General features: G+C 31.7%; 1 protein-coding gene across 1 annotated transcript in view; it reads right to left on the reverse strand.

The window, feature by feature from the left end:
- Positions 1-19695, reverse strand: part of LOC132713084 (signal peptide, CUB and EGF-like domain-containing protein 1) — a 71717-nt gene that overhangs the window by 18150 nt on the left and 33872 nt on the right. The window contains exons 3-8 of the mRNA XM_060695546.1: positions 11986-12105; positions 10363-10485; positions 7353-7475; positions 5732-5857; positions 5084-5200; positions 476-592 (exon numbers count right to left, since the gene is read on the reverse strand). Of these exons, the coding sequence (XP_060551529.1) occupies positions 476-592; positions 5084-5200; positions 5732-5857; positions 7353-7475; positions 10363-10485; positions 11986-12105 (726 nt within the window). The remainder of the gene's footprint in view (positions 1-475; positions 593-5083; positions 5201-5731; positions 5858-7352; positions 7476-10362; positions 10486-11985; positions 12106-19695) is intronic.

The raw sequence follows: 19695 nt of genomic DNA on the forward strand, positions 1-19695 counted from the left end.
CTCTTAAATATCTACTTTTCTTATAAAAGCAAAGTTTCATTTCTCTATGGCAAATCTCTGTTGTTTATTTTCCGCAATCTGTTTCGCTGTCTACGTTTACTACAAAAAGTAGCTATAACGTAGTATAAGTGGAAGGAACTCAAGACCATATTTTCCTTAGCCATTGCCGAAGTTCTCATTTACTATTTATTTGAAGATGAACGGGAGAAAGCACGTGTCATGTTTCTAAAATGTACATGAATGATGAAGTTCTCGGGGTCGTTTCATGATTCAATATATGAGCCGCGTCACGACAAAACCAACATAATGGGTTTGCGACCAGCATGGATTCAGACCAGCCTGGATCCATGCTGGTTGCAAACGCATTATTTTGGTTTTGTCGTGACGCGGCTTATATAAAGCAGGACAATATAAGACTGTCAGGGGAGATAAACACAGTCACATTTTGAAATTATATGAAGGACATAAAGACTACCTAAGCAACTTTTCTGATCTTGATGTAATTCAAATCCTTCTGGACAGGAACATACGGGACCGCTACTCTCGTCTTTGCACTTTTTTGCACATCCACCATTATTTACCATACACGTTGCTGCAATTAGAAATGTGCATATTTCATGATGTATTAATTAGCTTCTGCATATTTCGTGAGTGTGTATGAGTAGTGTCATGTGTCAGTAGTGTTCTGTATGTCAGGTTTGTGTTTAATTAGTTCCCTGTGCTTCGAGTGTATGTAGTGTCCTGTATGTCAGGGGAGTGTTTGAGAAGTATCCTGTGTTTCAGTAGTTTCCTGTATGTTAGCCCAGTGATTGAGAAGTACCATGTGCGACCGTAGTGTACTGTGCGTGAATATGAGTAGTGTCAATGTGCCAGTAATGTTCTGTATATCAGTTTGTCATGTGTGTCAGTAAGGGTCTGTGTGTCAGTGTGCCCTGTGTGTCAGTGTGCCAGTAATGTCCTGTATGTCAGTGTGTCAGTAGTGGTCTGTGTGTCAGTAGTGTACTGTATGTCAGTGTGTCAGTAGTATCCTGTATGTCAGTGGTGTACGGTGTGTCAGTAATGGCCTGTGTGTCAGTGTTATGTCTTGTATGTCAGTGTGTGAGTAATGTCCTGTGTGTCAGTGTTAGTGTAGTGTCCTGTGTGTCAGTGTGATAGTAGTGTTAGTGTAGTGTCCTGTGCTGTTTGTCAATGTCAGTTTAGTGTCCTGTATGTTAGTGTGATAGTAGTGTCCTGTATGTCAGTGTGTAAGTAGTGTCCTGTGTACCATTGTATTAGTAGTGTCCTGTGTGTCAGTAGTGCCCTGTATGTCATGTGTGTCAGTAGTGTCCTTTATGTCAGAAGTGCCTGTATGTCAGTAGTGTCCTGTGTGTCAGTAGTGTCCTGTGTGTCAGTGTTAGTGTAGTGTCCTGTATGTCAGTGTTAGTGTAGTGTCCTGTGTGAGTAGTTTTTATTAATTTTTCATTGTTAGTATTTTTATAGGAGTAGCGGGGGATCGAACTCGCGACCCCTAGATTTGTAGTCAGACAGTGTTACCACTGCACCACAGCGCCCGCTCTGATTTATAACTATTTTAAAAGTCCCTATATACATTATCACATTACTATACATGAGATTAGTTATGCAATTGAACTTTCACACCTAGAAAGTAAATAAAGCTGTTAGGTCTTAAGTGTTTTACAATGGCTGACATTCCTGTCCTTGCTCGAGGGGTTACGATAAAATGCTTTTATTTGTTTTCTACGAATATATATCTTCATGTCTTACCTTCTTTAAATAAAGATAGTATTAAGTAAGTAAGCTGAAACCAATAATTATTGTTAAAAAATGGTAAATTTAGACTTGAGGCAAGTCTGTTTAATCTAGTTTCCTTAGTTAAAAATATTTCTGTTGGCGGAAATTAATCATTAATCATGAGCTATGAAAAAAAAGAATGTTAAAGCTGCAAACTTCCAGACTCATAAAATTTTGAAAATGTAATGTAAATTAGAGGTAAAATATCTTCAAGTGAACAAAGAAAGTAATTTACATATTGCAAACAAGACTTTCAATTAATGTAAATCACCAAATAGATGTCAAAACATGCAACAAAAAAAGCCCTGTATTAGTCACGCAAAATACATTTATTTTTATTAAAATCTTAGTAAATTTAATCTTAAGTTTTGTTTTGTTTTGTTTTTTCAGAATAACAGTAACAGATATATGACAAGATAGATGATTTCTACCAAATGGTATCAACCCGCACTCTACGTCCACCAGGGGACTCGGTTGGTTATTCGCGTGAATCCCCAAGTACCAATCAGAAGGAAGTTGGTAATTCGAACTGTGCATTTTTACCCACTAAAAAGTACTTTTCCGGAAATAAATAAAAATAATGAAAAAATAATAAAAATGAATGTCACGGAAATATGAAAAGAAAGATGTGTTCTCCAACATAAAAACACACTGTCTTCTTATATCCACCGGAAGACTGAGTTAGTTATTCGCGCGAATCCCAAACTACCAACCAGAAGGTAGCTGGTAATTCGAACATTGCATGATTTCCACTTGAAACAGAAAGAACTTTTTCGGAATTATGGATAAAGCGGATATAATAATTATAACGAGAAAGATGTGTTTTTTTTTCAACATTGAAACGCCCTGTCTTCTTATGTCCTCCAGGGGACTAAGTTGTTGTGTTGTTGTTTTCTCGCCTATAAATCAAATAATGTTCTGAATTCAGAAATACTTTAGAGAAATACTACATCTCTTAACTGCTGTTTTTATTGTTTTTTTCTTATTTGTTTTTTTTTTTCATTTGTTTGTATATGTTTTGGAGGTGTTGTTGTTGTTGTTTTTTCGGGGTTGGGGGGTGTATAATTTTATAAAAAAAGATAATATGCACTATGATTGGTCAGATATTGTTTGAAAAAGGTAGAAGTATAATGATATGGTTTTATGAGATAAATTGCAAAACATGGCTAAGGGGAAACAACTCCAGACAAACGGGAAAAAAACGGAGGCCCAGGAGTTACTACGATTTTACAAATTTTACAGGTTATTTTTAGCATTTAACATGCTAAATTAATTTCTCAAGGTTTGAATTTGAAACAAGCCATTCGAAATTAGAGGAATTTTATATCGGATAGGGCAAATAGATCAAAATGAACACAATTTTAAATATCAATACATATTTCGCTTTATTAGCTTCATAAAGGAAATGACGTAAACGTATAAAACAGACGTCTACTTTAATAGACGCCACATTTATATCAAAATACTTAATCAGACTACAAGGATGGTTGAAAGAGCTGCTCACTTTCGGACCCCGCAGGTCAATGGTTAAATCAATTGCATTATAAGTTCAATTTACAAAGCTTTTTAAGTCGACAGAACTGATGTCTTTCGATAGTTGGGAAGATTTTATGTTTATCTAATTTACAATTATTACTTCAATCTTTAAAATAAAACATTTTACACCATTTAAACCAACGTTAAAGGAACTCCACTGAAAACATTTAATTTGAAAATCTTAAAGATATTAAGTTAAGCACTTAAAATGAAAACATTTGCCTAGGTTAACAAAATTTTTTTTCAAAAATTATTTGAAAATTGATTTTTTGTCGATTCTTATCGGGGAGTGAGTGATTTTTGGCTCATGTTTGAAAATATATAAGATTTATCTTGAAAAACGGGGTAAAGGAATGAGCTGAAAATTTGCACAAACGTTATTGGTACAGGACTACATCAAATGGTACACAAATCTCGGAAAATATTTCTAGACAAACCTTAGTGGAGTCCCTTTAAGAAATTACTGCGGTATATTTATTTCCATGGGATAAAATGAGTGAAATCTATGTAGTCGTACTGTACACATGTTCTTTATTTCGAAAGAACGAGAAAGAAAATATAGATAAATTGAAACAAAGCTGATATGATCTTTCATAGTAATCATTTCTTTCAACAAACAAAATTTGTCACATATACTTGTATGCATTAATATTCTGTTCTTGATACATTTATGTTTCAACGTTTTACCTGACATATACAATGTATATAAGTAAAAAAGGCATGGACTCAAATATTTGAAGCATTATGTCTTGTTAAATTTACGAAAGAAAAACTAAGCCTTTTGCCAGGAAATGTGTGGCGTTCCTTCCTTGTTAACGTTTTTATACGCAAAAACAAACGTGGTGTTGACGCGGTTATGTTTAACGTTTATAGTCGTATAAACAATTGGGTTATTAAAATGGCTTTAAAACAAATGTGTTAATTTTGCTGACAAATCATGAGCTATCATTTAGCGCTTTAAATGTATTGTTTTTATTTTAATAGTCACAAAAACAGTCTATTTAAAGTGTAAACACATACCTTTTATAACGATTTATAGGTCCATTATGAGGAAAAATAATACAGTAAATGTCCACATCCATTCTAGAGCCTGGCGTTATTTTACCATTTTACGACTTTCTGACAAGCATGTCACGTAAATTACAAATACGTTACATAATTGGGGGCTTTAAACGACAACGGATTCGTAACGTAGATATTTAAAATCACTCAAACAACACTAACTGCTATTAAAGTCAAGGAAGATATTTACAAGTGTGTCACGTTACGGGATATGTTCTAAATTGGTTTAGATTTAAGATGGAATATTATATTTATGAGTTCACACTTTAAATATGTAAATGTACATCCCGTAGGTAAAGTATGTGGCAATGAAAATTATGGTTAAGTTTATCACCGAGGACTTTCATTAAAAAAAAAACTGAATACATAATGTCTTTAAATATACCACGTATCAATATTTATGTTTATTTGATGATGATGATGATGATGGTGATGATGATGATGATGATGATGATGATGATAATGATGGTGATGATGATGATGATGATGATGATGATGATGATGATGATGATGATGATGATGATGATGATGATGTTGATGACGATGATGAAGGTAATGATGATGATGAAGATGAAGATGATGGTGATGATGATGATATTTGTTGTTGTTTGTTGTTGTCGTCGTCACTTTAAAGAAAATACGTTTCATTTACAATAATTTGACAACAAAATGTAAACATTAAAGGTGCTCAAACCTATGCACGAAGATTTGTCCGCTGCTAGAAGGTAGTCGACGGCACAGCCACACTGGACCCCATTAGGTGTGTCCGTACAATTATGTTGACATCCCCCATTTCCAGCCCTACACGTTCCTGAAAGTTACCCATAATGCATTAGTAATATAAAATATAATACAGCTTAACTTTTGCATCGTATTTCAAGCTTGATGTAGAAAAAAAAACTAAAAAAAAAACACACAAAAAAAATGATAAAATTATATTAATTCCAATGCTTTATTTTTTTGTCTCACGTGACTTTCTGCTTATATAAAGCTTTGAACTAGCGTAATACTTGTACCCTTATTATTAAATATGTAATTTAATCATAATTATAACGGCGTTTGTTGTGTGTGCGATAACGTAAAAGATATACTAAAACTTCGGTATCAACCTTACTGTACGTGACGCCAGTGGTTAACGTCTCTCTAAAAATGATGATGACGTCAATTAAATGATAAAATGCTCGCTGTAGCCCGCTTGATATTTCTTAATCAACTGATTCGCAATTTTATGATAAAACGCTGCATACTTGCTTTAAAGAGAATCCCTTAGTTTTGTATTGCTTTATAATCTCATATTCAAAAATATTTAATATGACGTCACTATTCAGCCAATGATACGTACGCAAACAATTTTTGCCATTGGAATGTAGTTTATACCCATCTCTACATGTACACACTATTGTGTTTTGCTGTGTTGTCCGACAGGAATGTTCACAACCTTGGCGCTTTTGGCACCAGCTATCTCCCACTGAAATACACAAATCATAAAGAACTACTTTTTGTCGCGCAATCATTTTTTCTACTTGTTATGAGTCCATGTATATGTCAAAGTAAATGATTAGTCAAATGGCTCCTCACAATCATGAATATATAGAGGATATTTGTTTGTTTCAGTTTAAGATCGAAAAATATTTCACCGAGTGAACACCAGATGCAATATTTTCCACGAGTGGCGTAGCCACGAGTGAAAATATAATAGCTGGGGTTCACGAGTGAAATATTATTTGATCTTACATGTAAAACAAACAAATTTTCTGTTTATTTCATGATTTTTTAACGATTTTTACACCATTTTACTGATTTTTGTCGCGTAACGTCATGCTCTTATCTTCATGACGTCATCAAATAATGACGTCACAATGTTGAAGCAAAATATAATTCCATGATTATTTTTAGATTTTAGATGTTTTTCAGCACAACGTTCGTAAATATTTACGAACTACAGTTATAACGTACATTTTTTATTATGATTGACATCATTTCCGCTGAAAAAAACATTCATTAATGATAAATATTTTATTTTTACGCCAAATATAGTTCGGCTACTGTGAAATTATATTTGGTAATCATTACTGTGAAATTATCGGAATTTAATTAACCGTTATAATTCAGTAATCTACTGCAAAACATGTAATAAACATGTATAATATTGCAAGAGATTGTTCCATATCCTAAAGAGTATTCATACTACATGCCTTTTAAAACTTGGTGAAAACTGCACACAATATACTTAATATTCTCAACATCCGAGCTCGAAAATGATAAAAAGAAGACTTTTTCTGATTTCAATATAATTTAACCGAGAAAAATGTACTTAGACTTTAGGAAAAGTAAAAAGATTCAAGATATAAGTCACAACTTACATGTTATGTGCGATTAATGATTGTTTTTTCGGTATCTATAACCATATTTCTACTGCGTTACTAACGCAGTAAACGCTAGGTTCGAGTTTTTTTACCTGATTTGGTAATTGCGAGTGATGTTTGTATATGTAATGTGTAAATTGATTCCTTTTTGTTATTTCCACCATATTTTACTTTTAAATACATTTTCAACTTTTTCATGAAAATTAGCATGAGCCTGAAGGCTCAGAAACGAAACCAATATTACATTCTTGATACATTTTTAACGATTATACATGTAAAGTCGTATCAGAGAATGCTGGGTGTTTTTCACCTGAAGAAAGTAGCAATGAATTTTAAATTATTTGCCATAAAAGTAGTGAAAGGTAAACACAGAAGTATTTTGATTTATAAACAAAACACTTAATCACTATAACAGTATTAATTTCAAAAAGGCAACAGAAGAAAAAGGCGTTCGAGGTAATTGACCAATTAGTAACATTTTTGAAACTACCGGTATAACATTGGACCAACAATAAAAACCTTTTGGAAAATAAAGCGTTTCAGGGGCATAATGGGCCTTTAAAAATGTAGCAAATATATGACGAATATCGTACTTACATTTACATTTTGTACCGTCCTCTTCCAGGGAATAACCTTGATTGCACCGGCATTCATACCCACCCACTGTATTTACACACTGGTGTTGGCACCCACCTTTATCTTTAAAACATTCATTATTATCTGAAATATGAAAAAAATAATGAAAAAACACATATTCTAACACTATCGGAATTTTTTCTATATAAACAAAGAAGGCCCGAAGCGTGCATTATTCTGCAACAATGCACTCGCCGTTCTTATTATCTCCCTGTGTATTTTCACATTGCGGGTGCCATTTTGTTTGAAAAATGTGATAAATAAAAACAATGTTTTGTCGAATTTTGTTGTGAAAACTATCTAGAATGAAAGAAAATGGTCTAACTAAGAAAATGAATCCGAACACCAATATCTTTAATTCAGTCGTTAACGCTGTACAGACGTTTAAAGTGTTGTTTACGTGACGTCACAATGTAGCGCCAAAGTGCACGTGCAAAACAATTAAAATCAAGTACGCTATTTTAATGTCGCAAGCGAGTTAAGTTTTACATCTATTACCTTTTTAATAATTTGTATTTGCTTGGAAATTTATAGACGGAAATAAAATAAACAAACAAAGTTTTATCAACGTTTTCAAAATTTGTTATTCTCAAAATGTTTCTACACACGGTAGATTTAACGACAGTTTTTTTCAACCACTGGAACAGCCTTTAAAGAACGTTTCTATTGGAAACTCTGAGGCGAAAACAAATTTAACCACCAAACATAAAGTCCAACTGTATAATAATAATTATATTTTTCTTGACGTGTTAGAATGGAAATAGATATTAATTCTTCGTGCATTATTGTATAATAATGCACGTTTTTCGTTCAAATGCTTTGTAATTAATCACTCAGGCCCATCGGCCTTCGTGATTATATTACTACGCATTTGAACTCAAACCGTGCATTATTCTACAACAATGCACTCAGAATTGATATCTATTTCCTAAGCAGAGAAATGTGTGCATCATATTCATGTGAAGAATAACAGTTTTGTTTAAAGCTGCATGTTTCCAGATGAGTCAAACTATTTAGTTTAAACAATATTTTATTTATAAGTATTACATTTACATGATAATTGACAAATAATAAATAGTACGGATTGAGTAGTAAGCTTGAAAGCTTTTTTAAAAACTCTTTCCGTCAAACTATTTCAATAACAAAAATGTACTAAGATGTAATGATAATGTTTAAATTGCTTCCTTTTGGTTACTTCACAATACAAATGTATTACACATTCAAATACATTTTCAAAATTTTCATGAAAATAAGCATGAATATGAAGGCGTACAAGTTTAATGTTTCATCATGAAATATCAAATTATAATCATAGTTAATGTGTAATTATTCTGTAACACTAACCCTACGATACCTTCATTGAACCTTATTTTATCTTATATAATCTTATTATATATGATTAAATATGAAATATGATGGTGCCATAACAAAGTCGAGCAGACCTGCTTTGTTTATAATATAACTGATAAATATAGAATTTTAGGTATGGTATGGTATCGTACGGTACGGTACGGTACGGTATGGTATGGTAATGTATGGTATGCAATTGGTATGGTATGCAATTGGTATGGTATGTTGTGTTGTGATGTGATGTGGTGTGTGGTGTGACAAAGCGTGGCGTGGTTTAGTGTGGTCCTGTGATAAAGAATATAAGATATTTTTAAATCATGTTTTATGTTGAAATATCACATAAGTTTATCAACCAGTATAGCACATTTTGTTGTAATTTAGTAAAGTATGTAATCATATTGAAGACATACCGATTAGATATCATATCGTCTTGTTTCATATCACACATTATCGTTTACCCGGTGAGAAATATACATCTTTATCATTTCATGTTTTATCTTAATATACCACTTAATGTTTCGGTCGTAAATTAATATTTATATAATATATATTATCATATCATATCACATCTAAAAGAAAGATAGGTCGCATTATTTTCTGATATGTATCTAACATTGCAATGATACGGAACGTTTTCAATTTGTCGTGCCAATAAAGTTCGTGTTAAAAGGTCATCACGTGATGAAATATCATATCACGTTACAAGATTTCGTCATTTTCATTGTAAGCCAGATTGGTTATGTTATAAGGCGGAGTAATCCGTAAAAGATACTAAACATTTGATGGTACAAAGGTTGTCTCCCTTGTATATCTTACATTATGGTCTGCATGACTGTTTAGTCCAAGTTGGCATAGGGACAAATTCGTTGAAAGATATACTATGCTCATCTTTGGGTAAAATATTTTTATCTTAGAAATGTATTGAAATCCATGAAATTCTTACTCAATATGTTTAATGTATATATGGGAAGCCGCATTTCCTATTACAAGTCGAGTAAAGCTGTCCTTTTCTTAAAAGAACTGCCAGTTTTTTTTTTTAATGACACTATATATTCATATTGTGATCACCTATAGTGTGTAGAGTTCAAAACATAATATATTTACTTTAAATGAAGTCGAAACATGTTTATTTTATACATAGAAAAATACTGTGTAGCAATTATTAATATTTTGAAAAATTAAATTTGAGCATAGTATATCTTTGAGACATTTGTCGTGGTAAGGGTTAAAATTATCAACCTCTGCAACAGCTTATCTTAAGTTATTGTATATCGAACTGCCATCCCTTGCGAAATCAAAACGGTGGTATACCACCTATTTACCTCACAGTGGCACACCTGCCATTCATCCCTTAGTACAATGTTGGAAGCTATAAACTTATTGAAACGCTCTCGAATCCGTTCCAGGAACCAACCAGTACTAAGCAAAGAATGTAAAGATCCATGCTCTAGGAAACGGCTTGCCCCTGTCGGGGTTTGAACCCACGCGGTCAGCAATCGTTAGATTACTAGTACAATGCGTTTATCACTCGGCCACGCCACCACTCTAAAAGAGTATGTAGAGTTAGTTACAGCCCTGGGCGGACTGATTCAAAATGAGAAAAACCTATCCTCATACGTACCTATACAATCTTTTTGATCCACATCTAACCGGAAACCATTTTTGCACGCGCACGTATAATTACCCTTAAGATTATGGCAAAAATGTACACAGCCACCGTTTTTATACTGACATTCATTCTTATCTGAAAATACAACAAAAATATAGAATAAAAATCAATTAAAACACGAAAAATTGAGCCAAATATCAGCACTGCCAAAACGTCACGCAAGCAAATTATAATTTGCAAATAAAAACAACAAATAGATGGAATAGAAGATTTGAGCCAAAAATTAGAATGCCAAATTATAGAAGGCAAAAATCAAACCCCAGACACAGTAATAATTTAATGTAATATCATTGGAAAATATTTTTTCAAAAAAAAAAATTATGTCTGTTTCAAAATGCCACCCTTGCGTTTAATTGCAAGTATCTTATTTGATTCTATACAGGTTATCTGTAAACCTGCAGGCAGAAGATCTCCCAATATTTCACCTACTTATAAGCCCAGACGCTTCTTCATATTTTCAAATACGATATTTTCTTTTATTGCCAGAGACACTCTGGACTTCTACGATCACTTGAAATCAACTTAGATGAAAATTTTATCCGTATCTTTCAAAACAGAAACAAAATCTATGATAGTTTTACTCAGACATTATTTTAGTAATAGTACGGAAGCCCAGCAGGGCCATTTCAACAATAAAAGAACGGCATTGCAACATATTTGTTTTTGCCGTCTTTTAAAACATGAAATAAATATTATTTTTTGAATGACAATAGTGATGTTAAAGGCACATTATGCCTCAGCAATCCATAAGTTTTTTAAGAAAATGTTTTTCTTTAGAAATGTCAAACATGTGTTTAATTATGTTTTAATTATGGATTTAGATCATGTTAGATGCTTAACAACTGAAGGTAGTGACACTGAACATGCAGTAATTAGTCGAAAAGTTAGCAAAATGTAAACAAAGTAGTATTATGACTTCCATACAAAATACTATATAAACGCTATGTTATACCAATTGTCAACAGAACAACAAAAGCAGAAGATAGTTCATCTATATGGAGAATGAATATTTTTTTGAAACTGTAACAGTGTACCAAAAATAAAACGTTTTTGAGAAATAAAAATCATGACATTTCTAAGGCGTAATGGGCCTTTAACGTTTAAAATCTTGTGTTGTTTAGACAGAAAAATTCTTTATTGAGTCGGGTATCTGTAATGTGCAATTATAACAAGAATTTAAAGATATAATTCAAGAAAAAAATAACCGAACAGTATTGGTTTAAAATTGTGTTTTAGAAGACTTGTGTATATTACGAAAACAAAAAAGGTTCAAACATTTAAAAAAAGCAATAAAATCAATATATTTGCATAAGTTAATGCAGCCCGAATGAAAATATAAAATATATCTCACTCCAAAGTGAGATATATTCAATATCTGTATTATAACGACGTTCTAATAACGAAATTAACCAGACATTACCAAAAAAAAATTAAATGACGCTTATTTGTATCCTATTTTCAAACAGAAAGGGGCAAAATTAGAAAGTCAAAAAAACGCGTAAAATTCATTTTGTGGAGTTCCTTTAAGATTAAGAAAAAGATCAATTAACTGTACTACAACTAAAAGGCACCTACCTACACATTTATGTCCATCCCCATAGAACCCCTTTTTACATTTACACCGAGACGCTCGCACTGAGTCTATACAATCTGCGTCGTGATGGCACTGTAATGTTCCTTTTGCACATTCGTTCCCTGAAATAGACGTTCATAAGTATAAATAATGTGAATAAATAAAAATGTTTCGCATATATATAAATACTATGCATAAATATAAAAAAAATATGCATAAATATAAATATTGTGCATACATGTAATTACTGCGCATAAATATAAATAATGAGCATAATTTTAAATTATGTGCATAATTACAAATAATGTGCATAATTATAAATAATGTGCATAAATGTAAACATTGTACATTATTATAAATACTGCGCATTAATAAAAATAATGTGCATATTATACATAATGTGTATAAATATAAATACTGTGCATAAATATAAACACTGTGCATTAATATAAATAATGTCATAAAATAAATAGTGTGCATAATAAAAATAGTGTGCATAATATGAATACTGTGCATAAATATAAATAATGTAAATAATTATAAATACTTTGCATATTATTAATTCTGTGCATAAATATAAATACTGTGAATAAATATAAATACTGAGCATAAATACAAATACTGTGCATACATATAAATAATGTGCATAAATATAAATAATGTGCATACATAAAAATAATGTGCATAATTATAAAAAATATGCATAAATATAGATACTGTGCATAATCATAAATACTGTGAGTACAATATGAGTTATATTTCACTGAGCCAAGAACATTCTAATACACACATTCTAGATGTCTTTAATAAACATTGTATATGATTAATATTTCACTGAGAAGTGAAATTGTTTTGTTTTTTTTGTTGTTTTTTTCAGTTTTTTTTTTCGTTGACTAAAATTGATATCATTTAATATAGTGTTTTCATTGTTCTTGTCTAGTAAGATTTGCAAATAAACAACTATTTTTCAACACATCGAGTTATGACGTTTTTCAATTATGACGTTTTTAATTAGATATGAATAATATCTGTGAGTTTTAAGAACCTTAAATAGATTCATTCAAACAAACAGAGAAATGTTTTTTGTGGAAACATGTGAGATATCTCGTAGAAAAATGAAATCTTGAGCATTCGTTAACTGAAATAAACATGTTCAAATATAGCAACTTAATTTTTAATGAAATTACATTAATTTTGTTCTTATCGTAAAATGCATTATATCTTATTAATAAATGAAAAGAAAATGTTTATATTACGCATTGAAATAAATAAATATAGATCTACAGGCTACAGCTGTTAGACCTGTTAAAGTTCATTCCGTTGGGTAAAAAGGGAAGATTTTAGCATTTTATCATTCAAGCTCCTTGTCCGGTATATACGGGAATACGGTATTTAGTGTGGTGCTCCAATCCTTTTCTTAGTCTCATTCCTTCAAATGACGCTAATTTATATGACGTTCCCGTGTAGTCATGGACGTCTTATTTGCTATGTCTTTCAATGTATAAACGGGAACCAAAATTATACATTTCATTCAGTTTAAAACAGTATGATAGGATTAATATCTTACTATGGTATTTAACTATCTCACCAAAACATTATATACTGTGAATTCACTTAATTTCGTTGGCTTTTGTCACAATGAACATTTTCGTGGGTTCTTAAATTCGTGGACTGTTTCTTTTTTTTCCAAAAGATAAAAGTAAATAATGGGATGCTAAATAATCTTGCAGCAGACGGAAAAAAAATTCGTTGGATCTTAAATTCGTGGATTGACCTATCCACGAAAACCACGAATACATGTATGAGTTCCCCACGAATGATATATAATGACTCTGCAGTATATAAACATATATAAAAGATAAATACATCAATGAAATTACATGTCTGGGGATATTGTACTTATCAAGTACTTTCGAAAAGTCACATGAGGTCAGGCAGTAAGACAGCCTTTAAAAGTCACAGGTTTTATAACATAACAATTTCCCCTGACCTACCAACGACCTTAAGCAGACGACATAGGCGTTTAATTGTACAAAAATATTACAAATAATAAACCACTTAGCTAACCAACAAATGACCGCGCGAATTATCACCCCTTACTTTGGTTTTGAATTTATGTGTGTATTTTTGTTGCTATTATTGTTGTTGTGGTGGTGGTGGTGGTGGTCATGGTTTTTTTTTTTTCTCGTAACGCGACGGCAATAAGATACCTTATGATCATAGTATGATGTGACGTAATTTCCGTGTGTTTGTCGCGCTGCTTTAGGTTTCACCTGTGTACGGCGCCCGCATAGCTCATTTATATTTAAAAAAAAGTCGTGGATCACCGATTTGGTGACAATTGAACTCCGACGTTGCGTCTAAAATTTGGAAAAAAAATATTTTTCAAATTATCTCTTTTTTTCAAATTTTCTTTTTTTAATCGAAGTATATCTAATCGAGAAGTTTTGAGCAGAGTTTTATTCGAGAAGAAGGTACCTTAATTCAAACTGATAGCGATAAAATATCGTATCCATTAGGTGTTGTGTATACATGTATATTGGTCAGAGGATAACAAAATAAATAAAAGCTCTAAAATGTATTGAAAATGTCGTGGAATTCTCTTTTACATTTGAGTTCGTATGATAGATCTATATAATGTAAATTTAAATAAAGAAATCAACTCCCATTTCAATTTAAAAAGTGAAATGTAACACAAATGTGTAATGTTTTATTTGAAAAAATATACAATTTTCCACTCAAAAGTCTTCATCACAGGAAATGACGTCATATATAATCGCATTTTATTCGTTTGGCTAAGATTTGTGAATTACACAGTTTTATTCGTTTTGATTACTTTTTATATTTCTAATAATTGGTGTTTGAAATAAAACGGTATTTCAAACTGAATAAGTCAGACGTGTTTATGATTTTAATCTAGACGTAAAGACAGGATAAGATAACAGAAACATCTAACTTCAGACTCCACACATCGTCTCAGTAGTTTGTTTGTTTTGTGTGCCAATATTGCATTTTGTTTGTTCATTTATTTTGTTAGGGGTTTACATACAAACAGACACGGTAAAAGACGTCCCTGCTGTACTTGTGAAGTCCCCGAAGTCCCCTCTGTGCATCTCAGATACATCCGGGTACCTGATCAGAACCAATCAACTCTTTGTACGCTAGTTTGATAACTTCCTTTAATAGATGAATCTAAAGTCACTGGCAGGATTCAATAGTAAGGGGTTAGATATTCGAAGCCAGAGACTTTAACCACATGAACACGAAGGCGACAACTTTCATGATTATGATTTTTGGAAAACGTATAATTTTCAAGGCCCTCAAAAAAAGAGACCTGAAGGTCCAAGGTGACTTAAAATGTTCATGATGGTCAGCCTTTAAGTATTTGTGTTCACTTTACTTTACACGTGTACAACTAAAATTGAAATTCACCAAAGAGAAATGAATTTCTGCTCAAATTTGCGACAAACGAAAATAATTCTAAAAATGGCGATATTAGTATTAATTCATTATCACTTTCGTTTAAAGACATATTTGTCTTTTATTTATATTCCATCATAAATAGAGAGATCAATAACTGGTCGTTGATAACAAGTGGTCTCTCGAAATGAGAATTTAAAAGAATCAGTAAGTAAATTAAGAGTTAAATAATACATGTATTATTTTTTCAATATCTAGTCTTCAATCGGGGATGATCCATATATTTAACTTGCATCATTTCTTGAATGTTCAGGATTCAGTCCACATTATAATTATATACATTGTATATACAGATGTGCAGACTGACCTGGATTTATACTTGTGATACAAGTTGGTCATTTCCGGTTCCAGCAGGTTCAAGTGTTAACATGGGTTTAGCACTATTTTATTTTCTCCTCCAACTGAGCACAGTGGTAAAACTGTCCGACTGATCGCGAGTTCAAATCCGCCCTAATCCATGTAAAAGTCTTTTTAGTTTTATTTACGTGAAACTTTCTAACCGATGTCCCTATGTATAATGGTACTTAACCCTTAAATGTTAAAGAACCACTGGACTCTTATATGCAGCCATTTCTGTATCAGTCCCACTTTATCAAAAAACAAAACAAAACAAAACAACAACAACAGCAACAACAACAAAACCAACAAGAACAAAAAAAGACCACACAGTCTTTCTGGAGGATAGGGTAGGGGAAGAGGTCACCCTTGTGGATTTTCCTTAATGCATACCATACATATGTACTCTATTGTACGTTCAATAATACATTTGAATTTAAACAGAAAATATTTCGTTTATTTTAAAAACATTCATTTGTTTGAAGTAACTAGCATTTAATATGTTTCCATTTTTACAAAACACTTGTAACACTATTCTTACACTCTTTAATAAATCTGGCAGATTTTCAAAGTAAGCTGTTATAAATAATAGTGTTTTAAAGTGAATAAAAACATAGAAAATCAAAGGCTTCACACGTGAGACGATATCGTGAAAAACGTGAAAAATAAACGCGTCATGGCTTTAAACATGAATAAAGCAATTTAAAGCGATTAAAGCGGCCTTCAGTTTGTTGTTGTTGTTGTTGTTGTTGTTGTTGTAGTTGCTGCTGCTGTTGTTTTTGTGGAAAAAAATCCAGTGTTGTTTCAAAAAAAGTATTTCAATAATTTTATCTTGAAAAAAGTGCATCATATCACTGTTTAGTCTGAGCGAGAGCTATTTATAGCTGTTCAGTGACGTTCATTTCTAAAATTAGAAAATCGGGAAACAAATCGTCCGCTTTACTAATTTACATATAGAGAGGGGACCAGTAGACTAGAGTTATCGAAAGGTTTCCTTACTGTTTATGTAATTTATGGGCGGCAAATTTCATTTATGAAGCAATAGATCTCAAACTAACACAATTAACCTTTTAGAAAAGCTGAAGGCAGCTTTAAACAGATCTTTAAGGCTAATCATTTTATTTATATATAAGAAAAAATCATGATGTAACAAATATACTACGTAAAGATGGAAGAATTTTGAGAATCTTAAGCTTAAAAAACACAGGGGGCCCACACAGTGTTTGGATGGTATAATATTATACTGCTTGATGGTGACCTTAAAATGAGATTTTAGTCATAACCTTATAATATGTATATGAATATTTATATACATATTATAAGGTTATGACTAAAATAATATTTATATACATATTATAAGGTTATGACTAAAATCTCATTTTAAGGTAACCATCAAGCAGTATATACCATCCAAACACTGTGTGGGCACCCTGTGTTAAAACATATAAGAAATAACACTACAATGGTGGCAAGGGGAAGTTATTCATGTTATCTGGGAAAAAACAACTTTATTCTATTCTATACTGGTGGCTTAGAAAACTTATAACTGCCGACTGCGGTTAAAGACATAGACCCTTACCACGCTAAATATCTTAAATGGACTTGTCCATATTTAAATCTAGACAAAACCATTCATCATCAATAGAGGAAATTTCAAAACTGACTGAATATAGAACAAAACAGACTATGGTCCACACTTCTCGCATTGGCAGAATCAGTTGCCTTATTTAAGTAAACAAGAATATATATAAAAATAACAATCATATTTTTTTCTTTATTTGAAGATTTGCATTCTATCCAATCGTGCATGTAAGCATTATTTTACTTTCTCTTTCTCATTTTTCCCTTTTTTTGCTTTACTTTAAGTTCAAATATTAACTTGAATAAAATTCCTTAAGCTCGATAACTTCACACTCACATTTCATTCTCAATCAATCATAATATTTATTTTTTCCTTTAATTCGTTTAGAGTATATAAAAACGAACACTAATATTATGTTCACATTAAGGTGAGAAGTCGAGTATAAAATGTATAAAAAAATGTAAACAAACGGATCATTGTCAAAAGAAGCAATTCATAATTTGTTTATAAACTGCAGCGAGACATGTTTGCATTTTCGGTGCAGTCAAATGGGTTTTGAATGTGTTTGTAACGTAAGAGGACTTTTCCACCCGTTCATACATCTATCAAAACGAACTTTATCTGGTTTATTTTTCTCTCTTTCTTTATGTAAAAAAATATGACAAATCTAAACAGATAATAGTGGGTATGTGTGATTTTTTTAAAAACTTTTCTTTTGTCGGGACGAGAAAATATAAGGCGTTACAATAATAATTTCCGTTTAAAGGCCCAACACGCCCCCAGAACATTGCTTTCATTTTTATTTCACAAAAGTTTTGTTATTTTGTTATTGTAAGTGTATATGGTTTTCAAAAAGTAACACATTGGCCATATACATGAACAATGTTTTGCTTCTGTTGCGTTTTGGCAATCAGAGTAGTAATAGTGATGGAGTATTTTGTATGGAAGTCAAAATACTACATCATTTACATTTTGCTACTTTTGTAACAAATAATTTCATATTCATCGCTATATGTACTTTCTCCGGCTGATAATCAACTATCGGGCCCTTAAACTATTATTTAAACGTATTATTTGCCCTTTCTAGAGAAGGAAAAATTTATATGTTTATGAGACATAATGTGCCTTTAAACAAAACTTTAAATCATGAAATTTGGAATGTGGTAATTCTTACCCTCTCTAATTGGTGTGCTGACCTACCCTGCCTTGAATTTGGAATAGTTCATTTGCATATTAAGTGATTTCACTATTAAATTATCAAACCAGAGTCTGAAATGTGTTGTGACTGTAAAACGTTAACGTTTAAAGCTTGTAATATCAAAATAGGGTACTTGTTTTATCAAAATATAGTACTTGTTATATCAAAATACATTACATGTATATACTTGTAATATCAAACAAAAAGTACGTGTTTTATCAAAATAGAGTACTTAGTATATCAAAATAGAGTACTTGTACTATCAACATAGAGTACATGTAATATTAAAATAAGGTACTTGTACTTGTGATATCAAAATAGAGTACTCTATATTGCAATGGTGTGGCAGCATGAAATACAACTATATAGGTAACTTAATCAGTCTCACGGTAAATGGAATATAAAACAAGAGGGTCATGGTTGCCTTGAGTAATTCTTTCAAGTACAAGGTGTTAAAGTATTGAAAGATCTATTTATAGCCGCGCTGACCTTGACAAGTGCAGTGAACTCAAAGCAAGTATGGGGAAACTATCTATATTAGGTAACAAATATCAAAATAAATTGGTCAATGAATCAATGATATGTGATAAAAAGTAAAATTATATATTTACAGGTATGATGACCTTACGGTGGAGGTAAAATTTTAATATTATGACGCATGCGTGATATCTAAAATCTTGTTCTTCCTGCCACTTTTGATGTTTCTTTCCGTTTAGGTAGAACTCAAAGTTTACGTTCCCCGTCTTTTAAATTCATTTTATAATAATAATAATAAAAGGTAGGAAATCTCATCAACCAGTGAAAGAGGTTCTGAACTTTTGATAAAAATGTAAATGGACGGACAGACGGATAGCTAGTGAGCATTTTTAAAAGTTCATTCAATCCAACACTTTGTGTAACAAGATTGAAAAGGGGGAATGGTCAGGTCTGAAATAAATTTAGTTGGAAAATGGCTTAGAATTATTCCGTCCTCCAACCAACTGAAAACTTAACTTCCCCCAAGGTATTATAAATACAACATGCGAAAAAAAAACCACAAAAAACTAATGTTCTTCGATATAAATTAGTCTAAGCCTGTCAGAAAGATTAATAAACATGTTGTTTATAGGAATTAGT

The sequence above is a fragment of the Ruditapes philippinarum genome, unplaced genomic scaffold (genome assembly GCF_026571515.1).
Source record: "Ruditapes philippinarum isolate M1 unplaced genomic scaffold, ASM2657151v2 ctg2747_1_1_1_1, whole genome shotgun sequence".
Classification (NCBI taxonomy): domain Eukaryota; kingdom Metazoa; phylum Mollusca; class Bivalvia; order Venerida; family Veneridae; genus Ruditapes; species Ruditapes philippinarum.